At 35.2% G+C, this 12,653-nt stretch overlaps 1 protein-coding gene across 2 annotated transcripts; it reads right to left on the reverse strand.

Annotated features, from left to right (window-relative positions):
- Positions 1 to 3,849: 3,849 nt before the first annotated feature.
- GCL1 (GCR2-like 1) lies at positions 3,850 to 9,106 on the reverse strand. 2 transcript variants are annotated; one of them, XM_089051282.1, is made up of 5 exons: positions 8,817 to 9,106; positions 8,531 to 8,736; positions 6,409 to 6,520; positions 4,758 to 5,228; positions 3,850 to 4,367 (listed from the first exon to the last, which is right to left on the reverse strand). In XM_089051282.1, the coding sequence occupies exons 1-5, from the start codon at positions 9,015 to 9,017 to the stop codon at positions 4,026 to 4,028; spliced, it is 1,332 nt and encodes a 443-aa protein (XP_088907408.1). In that variant the 5' UTR covers positions 9,018 to 9,106; the 3' UTR covers positions 3,850 to 4,025. The 2 variants fall into 2 exon arrangements, with proteins under 2 accessions (XP_088907408.1, XP_008235076.2); XM_008236854.3 differs by having other exon boundaries at positions 8,871 to 9,105.
- Positions 9,107 to 12,653: the final 3,547 nt, after the last annotated feature.

The following is a 12,653-nucleotide window of genomic DNA, read 5'->3' on the forward strand; positions in this document are numbered from 1 at the left end:
TTGAAAAATGTTATTTTTGTCTATTTATTTTGTTACCGTTGATAACTAATTGCTTCCCGATTTAAGTGAATTTTTACGAAGATAAGAGTTGAATGGTTACAATTTATTAGAGCCTAAGCTTAAATATTTGAAGTGCTTTTAAACAGATTTAATTTATTTAATTTATAAAATATAAATAAATATTTATAAAATAATAAATAAATAAATAAAAACCACGTGCAATGATTCTTTTGCTTAAAAGATTCATGCAATTCAATGCATAAGTCCACACTCAAAGAAGAAACAAACAAAAAGCAACCCAAATATAAAAAGAAGAAGAATTGTGAAAGTTCTTGCCATAACTAATTAAAAAGGCAAAACTTAGAAGTTTTGTTTTTCTCTTTCATTTGGAAACGTTTAAAAATGTTTCCCATATTCAGAAATAGAAATTCGATTTCGATAGGAGACTGATCAGCTGAATTAGCACTTGCAATAGTGATTGCCGTAGTTGACCCCAAAAAAAAAAAAAAAAAATAGCGATTGCCGTACGGTGTAGGCAACGGCAAACATGTTGTGGACGAAATAAACATGCTTTTAAATATTAAAACAAATTAGCATGCTTCAAAGTCTAATAATTTCAGATACCAAAAAATTATAATGATTCCCTTACATCTTGCCCTTATTGAGCTAGTGGTCTAAATTGTAAGTTGGTTATGGGGCAAGAGCGATTCTTCTGTGTGGTTGTCGTAGAACGAGACGATTGATGTCGCATCATACCAAAATACAAGGGTCCAGTCCATCACCTATTTTGAGATGCCAAATATTAGAATTTCTCGTCAAACATAATTTTGTTACAATGAACGTGATTATAAAACACCTTATCAAAATATTAAAATCAAAATTCATCCGGAATCATGATTCGGAGGAGAAAAACAATCTTATCCAATATGATAACGCTCTAAATCTCACTTAATTGAATTGCAAGAAGATTTATAATTCAAGTGGTTGAGAACATAATACATCTACAATCGAGTTCCTGTTTCAATTCGCTTATATGTTTGGAAGTGTTTTCTTATAACAATCCACGTTCTTATCCCCTGAAAAGCTGTTTTCTCTCCAACATCAAACACCTGTGCGTACAGCCATCATTAACCTCTCGCTATTCGACAACTTTGGCCCACACTTCATGTCAACAACATGCCTTTCCAAGCCCTCTCATCATATAATTAATCTTGATTGCTCATCATTTGGATCTAATCTTGCTCGATTTAATAGCTTCGATTATTGGACGCTCACGCTTGCTACGCCCAAGTGTTTTTGGCGTTTTATCTTCAAAGACATAAGTTTTTCTTTGTTTTCTAGCACAAGCTGTCTAAATAATGCACAGCAGCCAGCTATATATGTGCATGCACAGGTGTGGAAACCCTCTTTTTCTGTTAGCAGTATACAAGGGAGGTGCATATAATCATATATCCCTATCAAGGAAGAAAGAATGCAATATCTTTTTCAATGGTGATATGAATGACATTTCATGTCAAATTAACCACTGATTAAGACTGATGAAAACCTATACCAAAAAGAGAGATAATATTCTTGTGTATTCTGCACACCAAATCTAAGATTTGTTGGGAGTTTGAAAGCAAATGAGAGTTGAATCTTGGGAGATAGACGTCTATTGAACTTCAAGCACTCAGAATGAGCGAAATATGCAAGCCTCTATCTACATAAGAGCACTTCCTGTGCAAGCCCAAACTCGAGCAAATGGCATCCCTATGCCACAAAGCCATCCTCCAGCGCGCACAGTCAAGCCCAAGCAAGGTGTGGTGTGGGACCCACCAGCCCAGGCAAGCCCACAGGAAAAAATGGACTGGGTTGTTGCTCGAAGGCTGTTGATGTCAACGCTGACCCACCAGCCCACAGAAACCAAAGGCTACAAGCCACGTGGCTTCTCCTGGAGCCTCTGATTCAAAAATCTTATCCAATCCAACGGTTGTCCACTTTTTGTTTAAAAAATTTGTAAAAAAGATCCAAAAATTCTGGAAATTTTTTTCTATAAATACCTATTTACTTTCCACACCCAATCTTCATACAAATTCATCTCCTTACAATATTTTTCACTTTACACACCAAATTTTCTGCTACAAAATTTCATTTTTGCAAAAATACAAATGGCCTCTTCCATCGAAGCCAGAGGGTCATGGACAAACGTTTGAAGAGGTCAAAATCTTGGCGATGAGGTAAAAGAAAAAAAATTGCCATTTTATTCAATTTAATGTTTTTTTTTAATTTATATTTCTTGCATTTCCAATTTTAGTTTTTTAATAGATTATTCGAGGCAAAACAAAAATGAGGAAAACCATTACACATGGCTCCTCAAGTGAACAATGCCTGTAACTGATTCCAGTGATGTGTTCCATGTCGGAAATAATGGCACTATTACATCCTCCGAAGGAAAATACTCCCTCATATCTTGATCCAGTGGAACCGCCTCCTCCAATGATTGAATCGTCCTTGTACTGGATTGTGTCAGACTATGAGGACCGGGAGTATTTCAATTGTATGATGAGTGAGATGTGAATTTTATAATAAATATGGACACGTGGCAACTGAAAATCTTGTCTGAAAATTTAATTTGAAAATTTTATCTGAAAATGTTATCTAAAATTTTATGTGAGAATTTTATAATAAATAGTGACACGTGATAACCGAAAATCTTATTCGAAAAGCTTAATTAATGGTTTAAGTATAAAAAATAGAAAATAAATTAAAATAAATAGTAATTGTCCTTACCCTTGCTTTTTGGGGTGGAACCAAAAAAAGCAGGGTTGCCACTATTCATGTAAATAGTGACAAACCTTGCATTACCTTTACCTTTGCCTTCTTCTTGCCCTTTGAGCAACTCCACCAATAGACTTTAGCCCAGGCAGAACAGAGCCCAAGCCCAGGCTAGTCCTTCGAGCAGGCCAAACTTGCCCTGGCAAGCTATGGGTCCCACGAGACTGGCCAGTCCATAGGCTAAACCAGCCTGACTTCTAGCCTAGGTTTACTAACTTCAGCGATGACGTCAGAACCAAATTTTTTTTTTTAATCTAAAAAAATACTATGAATTTCATAATTTTTTTTTAATAAATACTTACTCATATTCTTCATTTCCCACACCAAAACTCTACAAATTCATCTCCTAATATCTCATGTGAATAGTGGTTGCCATGACAATGGGTGGAAACACCACAACCTTTTGCAATGGCTGCCACTATTCACGTGAATAGTAACAGCCCTTGCCTTTTACCATGGCAAATGGGTGGAAGTGCTCTTTGAGATGGAGGTGATCTAACAAGTCATTGATTCAGTTTGTCATTGTTATTGTTCTTATTTCTTTTATTTATTCTGTTATCATATATAGTTTTGTTTGGTCATTTACTGTGAGTTTATTTCACTAATTACTTGTGGTGAATACTGATTTTTCCTATCAAAATTGTGGAAATGGTTGTTGTGGGGAGCTCAAAACAATGAGATGTTTGATTTTCGTTCTGACCTTTTCTTTAAACATTGAAATGTTTAATGAGTCCGAAATTTTGTTTTTTGTTACGAGAATTATTATTTACGACTCATTTGTGAGTGATTCTGAATAAAAACATATATTAAGTTGGTGGAGGCGCGATCCTTCAACACTTGCACATAACAAGGAATTGCAAACAACTCTTAATTAAAATTTGCTTCGCATCATGACCCCTTTCAACAGTTTGGGTTTTATTTATCCCTATCCAGCTACCGAAGTATTCTAATTTCATCATACAAACAAACCCATCCATAACCAATATATTTCTGCCGGTTGAGTTCGAGACACAAGGGGCAATCAAACCTGGTGTGTTTGGGACCAACAATCTCATTTTTCCACTATATATTATGGAATTTAAGATTACAACTGCTCACTTAAGTACACACTAAAATATATATACATGTTAGGATACGATCATATACTAACATTTTTCCACTTCATCTCATAATAAGAAGATTTAATTCGCAGATAAAGTTTCCTCAATTTCCTACAGTTCATAACCTGGGAACCTGGCATTTTCGGGCATGTGCAGATCAAACAAGAGGCAAGCTGTTCCAGCAAGTCCTTGAAAAAGGGAATAGGCATGTTCAGCCCCATGAGTGTCCCCCACAGTCACAAGTTCTCTACCATTGTGATACAAGAAGCTTGCGAATGCCTTTGCTCTCCCTTCATATATGGTTTCTCCGGTCAGACGGTAGAGAGAAAGGAAGGCATAGGCATTCCCAGCCACACCATCAGCAAGTCCTACCTTCTTCAGCAAGCCATTCTTCCACACAACTTCTCCTGCTTCTATCGCAGCATCGCGAAATTCCCTGTCACCTGGAAACACCTAAAGAAGAAAAGAGACAAGCAGCCATTAATTCGTCTAGATTAGTAGACAGACAGACAAACTTCGAGGATTTTGTGCTAGCAAAAATACATGGACCATTTTTGCTAACAAACTTCGAGGATTTTGGATTCAGAAGAAAAGGCCAAGCACCATAACATAAATTCTCAATGCATTGTATACAATTGAGGGCAATGAATGGACCTCTATACTTTGAAGCCTTGCTAAAGGAAAATGTTAAAGGGATCATATCTTCTGACCACATTCACTCAGTATTATAATTAAACTACCAATTAACCTACCAACGGTCACTTTATGTGATTAATTATATCATGTAACCCTCCAGCACTATTGCATTAGGAAAAGTAAATTTGTGCAGGAGAGGGAACCAACCTGTGATGCCTTGCACAGGGTTATGGCCATGCCAGCTGCACCATGAGACCAATACACAAACTTGTCTCTGGGGTTCCCTTCACTTGAAGGGTAGTTTCCACTATGAGGGAACCTATTAGCCATCATATATCTGAGAGTTGCCTTCACATCCTCTGCATCCTCTTTAGAAAGTGGGAAGTGAAGTAGGACTTGCAAAATTCCAGCCAGGCCATTGGCTGCCCCTAAATACCTTGTCCCATGCCACCTGTACATGAGTGGGCAGGAAGGGTTATCAGATGCACCTGCCCTACCTCCAGCCAACACAGCATCCACCACAGGCATTAGAAGATCACTTGGCACCTTCTCTTGTCCAAGATACTTGTTTATGAACAAAGCTGCCCATAAAAAACCAGCTCTCCCATGTAGAAGATCATATGACATTCCAAAACCACCTTCCTCTGGCCCAACTGAGAGGGCCTTCTCTTGTGCTACCTATACATGATCAACCAAATAAGTATTAATATAAACCGGCACCTAATCTTCCTGCTTTAAAGGTTCGATCAAAACAAAATTTAGAGCAGATACATAATACATTGAACCATCCAACCCAACTGACTGGCCATTATCAACCATACAAGTTTTAAAGATAATTTTGAGGGAGGTGCTAACTACATTAGTTGGTAATTTAAGTCCTTGACATCTTGCAAACTGATCCTAATGAGAGCCATTTTGCTCACTACGTTCAACCAAATTGTTGCATTACTTATTTCGTCACTCCTCGTGTCCCGGGAGAAAAAATTCAAAACTTTGATCTACACAAAGAGGGGAAAACAATCCACTCCATCTCTAGGATGGAGAAGGAGCTGATCCAAAACAGGAAAAGTTTGCCCCGGCACAGACAAATTATAATTAACAGACAAACACATAAACTCACCTGTGTTTTTATTAAAACACAGGTCAGGGTGCGGATAAGCTTCCACAGAAAGTTGCATGTATTAGCACAGACGGTTGGTTTAATTTTCCGTACAAGCAACATCTTTTGACTTTGTAGAATGTATAGATTTTAAAACTTGATACGAACATCATTTCAAGTGTTAATATATTGAAACCTTCGCATAGAGGCAAAGACTTTTAGTCGGGAACTTCAATTTTGGAGAAATATACGCCTACATATATTTATCATAAGAAAAACTGTCATTGTAGGAAGCTCATAAATATCAAACCAAGGTGGTAAGCTGGGGCAGAAATGTGGTAAGCTCATGTCAACAGGTGACCTGATATTTCCAACGGGCCAAAGAGAGGAGAAAACAAAAAGCAAAGATATTCCAAGATAGATTTTTTTGGTAAGAATATACTCCAAGATATTACGAGAGATTCTATCAGTACCATATTTGTTGACCACATTGTTGATCGCCTCTCTAATACAAGTTGGCAAATAGCATTATTGTATATTATAAAATCCATAAATAGATGGGTAATAGAAGTTGTACTAAAAATACGACAGAGATGCCAGTAGGGTATATTTCATTTGGTTGAAGAGCCCATATGGGCAGAGGTTCGAAACTCACATACACCCAGTATTTGTGTAAAACCTCCTCCCCCAATTGCTTGTACTCAATAAAAAACGACAGAGATATTAAGATGAATTGGAGACTTAGATCGATATCTATACCTCAAGGAAAAGGTTCAAATACAAGTCTCGCCTTTGATGGTCGCCAACCAAGTTGGCCACTACAGCTCCAATGGCGTAAACTCCTCCTCTACCACACAAAAAAGTCACATGCCTGCATAAACCAAGAATGTCCATTAATAATAAAGACAAATTAGCTAAAATATCCTTGGCATATCCTGCGTCAAAAATGGGAATAAGGTAATTCCATGTTCTTTTAATTTACGAATTTTTGTTTCTGCTTTTAAAGGTCTTTCATATTGTGATCACTTCACATATGACTAACTAAAAAGTGGGGTGGGAAGAGAGCGGTTGATGATTAAAGTGAGAGGGACTTGACAGGGAAGGAGGAAGACAGAGAGACTTAATTTATTTAATAAGGGTAAGCAAGTGACACATGTCATGCTAAAAAGAGAGTAGATTCAAAAAAACACTAGAGAAAAGGTTGCTAGCATTTCCCATATATCTACGGCCAAAAAACGGGTGTATCCAATTCTAACTTTTAATGACTTTTAATGATTTTAAAAGTCTGAAGGTATTCAATTGTGACTTTTAAATAGTCTTTAAAAGTTTAGTTGTATTCAATTGTGAGTTTTAAAGAGCATTTAAAAGTCTTGAGGTATTCAAAATCTTAATGACTTTTAAAAACTTTGTTAAATAAATAACTTTTCAATACTTTTGAAGCTAATTCTTACTACCAAAAGTCTTGCTAATTTACACCAGATTTTATTGAAATATTGGGAAGCTAGGAAGATATAACCAAAACGTCTCCAATTCTTTCTTCCCTCGTTATATCAAGCAGCAAGCAGATATGTCTTTTTTCTTCATGGTTAGGGCTCCACTTTTGTAACCCATCTTTTCATCCACTTCCTTCAGTTCAGGTTAGTAAAATTTTTTGAATGTTTTTTTTCCCTTCTCATCCACACGTGTACTTTCCCTCTGTTGATGAATATTTCTTCTATTCTTTTCATCATGCTTGCATCCTGAAGCTTATCAATATTTCATCACAAAGCTATGTTTGCATATAAATATTTTATTATATTGATTGTCTCATATGCTATGTTTGCATACAATATTTTATTATATAATTTTTTACCCTTAAACCCATTAATTTATTATTTAGGTACTATTTCTTTACCCATAATTCATTATGTGGATAATTTTTTCATATAATATTCTCAATTTGATTACATCCCACGTATTGGGCTAGGAGAATTGCGGGAATATAGACTCTTGTAATCTGACCATTTCTGTTGGTTTGTGAGTGTTTATGAAATATTATTCGTGATTGAGTAATATTTATTTCTTTTGATAAGAATATGTTACTTATCTATGTGATTAGATTTGATAAATAAAAATTTAAAAGGTGCATTGGATGCATTTTACTAATAAGCTATTATGAAAATATACACAATTAATAAGGATTTGTATCCATTTTTTTTTTCCTAATTTTTTGTTCCATGTATGCCGACTAGTTCATTCAACATAAAAGATAAATGCTATTCGTAAAATTTAAAACAATAAAAATAAGTATTTAAAAGTCTATAAAACTCTAGGACAAAAGTATATGAAAGTTTGTCACTTAACTTTATCAAGTATATAAAAGTCATTAAGAATTTGTCGACTCTAGGAAAGTCACTCACTTAAAAAAAGTCTTTGAAAGTTAGAATTGGATACACCCCCTAAAGTCCTCTTCTAAAATTTAATGAATCACCTAACTTGCATATATTAGCTGACAAATAATGTCCTTGCATAATTAAAAAAGAAAAAAAAAATCTAAGGCAGATGGATGACAATAACATCAAATATCTAAGGCAGATGGATACCGTTTGTTTCCATCTTCAAATGAGAGTTTGATATATAGACAAAAATAATTCATCGAAAACATAAAAGGAAAAGCTTCTACACGAACACATGCCAAATTATGATTTGAAAGAAAGCAAGACTATGTAATTGGCAGAGGAAAAAACTTGGAACATGACTTGCTACTTCCGAGGGAAGGAACGTGTAATGTAATTTTACTTCAGCTCAGTAACTCAACGTCCCATGACAAACCCAACCCCCAACTCCCAACTGACAACCGACAACCGACAAGACCTGTAACAAAACATTTAACGTAATTTACCTTGTGGACGCACGTTCGACGGTCACGCACTTGTCGACAACCTCTGAGGACAGCACCAAATCCTGCCGGTTACCAGTTGCCTCGTAAGACCTCAAACACGTAAAAGCCGTACCAAGCAAACCCGTATACACTGTCGGATCCAACACCATACCCGTCCGCAGACCCGAACCCGAATCCCCTCCTCCTTCCCAAGTGCCCTGTACCACCTGCATCCGAAATTTAAAAATAAATAAATAAAAATCCAAAAATTAAAGGAGGTGAAACGATTTCTGAATTCAAATCTCACCAACGATAGGTCTTGAATTACGAAGCTGACCTCAACATACGACATGTAACATACCTGGTCCTTGAGAGACACAGCTGCTCTGAGAAAAGTCTCGCTGGGAAGTGACCAGTTGGGAGCCGTTGGATCAATCAAATCCAGCCGTTCGTTGTTGGCATCCTCATGACCCTCCGGAGACGACGTTAACTCCACCCCAAACGACATGTCTTTGCTCTCTCTCTCTCTCTCTCTTTCTCTACTCTGCTTTCTTCGTGTTTGGGTTTTGAGCTTAATTAGCTGGGGACAAGCGCACGTATACGGCAACGGATATATGTAGGGGGAGTTTGGGAGAGGGAAAGGTGTTGAGCTGTGATTGTATGGTGTGGCGGTGCACCGTGGAGAGATATGCTTCCTTCCCCGCGTACCACGTAAGCTAATCATACCTTGTACGATTAAATTGCCATATTTTATTACCCTTTTTTTTATTATTGTTTTTATCAAATATTTTATTACCGTTTGATGCATGCGAATCACATTCCTCTCTCGCAATTTGGACAAGTAAACAGTGGAGAGATATGATTCCAACAGAGAAAGAAGAAACGGGGATAAGGGGATGATATTATTGACTGTGCGGTCCACTTTCTTTAATTAATTAAAGTTATTTTTGGACCCACGATTTTAACGTGTGCCACTGAATTGGCAATTTGATGTTCCACGGTGGAAAATCTACATGAACATGAAGTCCGTTTTGACAGAAAAATTTATATGAAACGGGCAATTACAGTCTGTCACATAAAAAAATTATCACGCATAACATACCATGCTGTTTTATATAAGTGTTTCTCGTGGAGTGACACCTGTAACTTTTGTCTTGTCAATGAGGTGATATTTTATGATTTTGAAAACGATATTGCAGGTATGATTTTGAAAATGATATTTTACACACATGACACACGCAAAGTAAGAATTTCTACTCCCGGAAGGCAAGTATTTTCATTTTGAATGACCAAAAGGCCTAAAATGATGATCGGTCCATAATGATTGAAAGTTGAAACCATATATGATGTAGAAGGTGGGGGGTTTTCTGTGCCCCGCTAAAAACGTTGTCTAACAAAAAACAACAATTTTGGGAGACAATAAGGATAAAAAGATCTAATCCTATTTTTATGTGGGTCAAGATATTGAGGTGGACGGTGGTGGTGTGAGAGACCAGAAAGTATAGCCATGTGGGGTAAATTGTAAAACTGTAAACTGTAAAGACCAGATTGTGAGAAAGCACTTGTGCACATTCAAACCCCTTCCACTCCCTTCCTCCTGTCGAGACTTATCCAACACGCTACGAATGAGTTTCTGATCATAAGCTACAACATGTAACATTTATAATGTCTTTAAACTTTTTGCAAGCTAATTTTAATGTTACTTATTATTTTAATATTCCCTAGGATAAATCTCCCTTAAAAAAAGTCATATCATAAATTTAATCAATTTAATGTTATTTATTATTTTAATATGGAGTTGTATTTTTTTGGATCATATTTTGTGGAGTTGTATTATTATTTACTATTGAGTTTTAATATTGTTCATTATATGTGATACTAAGTTTGAACCTTATAGGAATTCTTTCTATGTGGTACTAAGTTACTCATATATTTTATCTTTGTTTTTTTGGTCGAGTTCATACATCTTATCATTTGTATAAAGTATAAAATATTGTAGTAAAGTATTATAACTTAAAAATTATGGTATTTTTATTTTTTTAACTAATTACAACAGATTTTCTAGAGTCACAATGTTTGTTAGCGCACTATATAATCAACTTAAATTATTCAAACCCACCATGTAATGCATTTCCTTCTAATTTTTTGTGATAAAATAATTGATAATTGACTAAGTAAACATCCTCTAAAGTTTCAATAAAAATTTCCAAGTTTTTCTCATAATTTCCGTGATTTTTATTCAATTTTTACCGATATTGATATTTCCGTGTTGTTGGACCACTGATATTTTCAAAACTGTAGATATTTTAGAACTTGGTTGAAATTATAAAATTTCCACATTTTTTATTTGAAGTTTATGTGAAACATTTGTAATTTCAAAAATCCATACACACGACTAAAATGAGTATAGAGATCACTGCCCAAAAAAGAAAAAGGTAAACCGATGAAAACTCAAAATGATCTTTGTGTAGTGTAGTTGTGCTTCCTTCTGCTGGCAGCATTGGTTCTTTAGTCCTCAATGCAAGGTCCAAATCCGTAATTCCAAGAACAATCAGCAAACGCACTCAAATAGAATTTAGGATTATGAATAATTTGTTATAAAACTGAATAGAGAAAGTATATGAAAGGTAAGAGTAGTTCTCAATAGCTCAATGCTCAAGTCACTTATTCATCTTTAGTGCCTACTATTTATAGGCATAAGAAATGCATCACCATTTACCACCCTTAAGTAGTGGGTTACAAAATATAATAACCAATGATAAATATGGTATTCAGTACATATGTTACAACCCTATAATGATAGGTATAATGATGGGTATAATGGAGGAAATACAATGGACTTATGGTGGGCATCCATAACCTTTGAGGTTACAACACTCCTCCTTGGATGTCCACCATGCATGGAGTATGCCTCGTTAAAAATCTTGCCAGTAAAACCCAGTGGGACAAAAACTGGTCGAAGGGGAAAAAGAGTGCATAACCATGTGTAACATAAAATTCTGTGCATATAACATTGACACGCGTGCGACACTGTCTCGTTAAAACCTTGCTAGGAAAAATCCAGTGGAACAAAAACCTGGACAAAGGAAAAAGAGTACAGTGTGTGAAAATCTTATTGATGGCACGCTCTCCCTGATGCTCACAAAATATCTTTAAGCCATATTGTTGACCATATTTTGATTGTCGTAATTGGCATTGCTTCCATGAATCAATCTTGCAATATTATTGGATGATCCCCTTGAAGAATTACTCCTCTTGATGTCTTTATACTTCTTTGGTAATCCAACATAAATGATATTGACCACACATTCATCCTTCACAGAGTGATCTTTGGTAATGCTTGTATTAAAATTTCTTCAATATCATCATTGGAGGATATATGTGTGTCATTCTTTTGAATCCCTGTTGAGGTTAGAGCAATACCAAAAATATCTAGACTATTTTCAAAAATTAACAATTCTTAAAATAACATCATATTCTAAAATATTGTCAAAATAATAATATAAGCAAATTCATACATTACCGTTACGAGGATAAGAGTATAAAATTGCATGATGTAATATGCTATTCATATAAATTTTTGTATACTATGCTAGCTTGTCATAGGCTCTTCAAGGGACCTAAATATTCTGATAACTTCTTTTAAAAATTTGAATACGTTGCAACAATTTTGAACTTAAATTCGAATTCATAACTCAGTCAATACCCTTACTTGAGGCAATTAGATCATTTTCATTTCATGAAAATTGAGTATAGACATTGAGCTTCAGGCTCCTTAACTTCTTAGAGATTTACTTTCAATAATTTATATAATGTATGACATTTTACATCTCTTAGAATTTATTCTTATGTAGTCTTCAAAATATCACTTTTGACGATATGCTTAACTTCATAATCTTTTAGATTTTTCATCTCCAATTCATTTATTAAATCAGGGGAATCCTTTGTAAACTCTTCAAGAGTTCTAACAAAATTCTTCATATATATACTGCAATGATGATAAACTCATTTCCAAATTATTTATATATCCCTTTTGTAATAGATATTCATTAAGACAAGAATCATTACAAGCCATCATATTTTAATCATTTGCTTCAGGCATTCTGAATCCTTCAGGAATTTTTATATACATGAATTTTCCATA

This window comes from Prunus mume, linkage group LG1 (assembly GCF_029339155.1).
Source record: "Prunus mume cultivar Tortuosa linkage group LG1, ASM2933915v1, whole genome shotgun sequence".
Lineage (NCBI taxonomy): Eukaryota > Viridiplantae > Streptophyta > Magnoliopsida > Rosales > Rosaceae > Prunus > Prunus mume.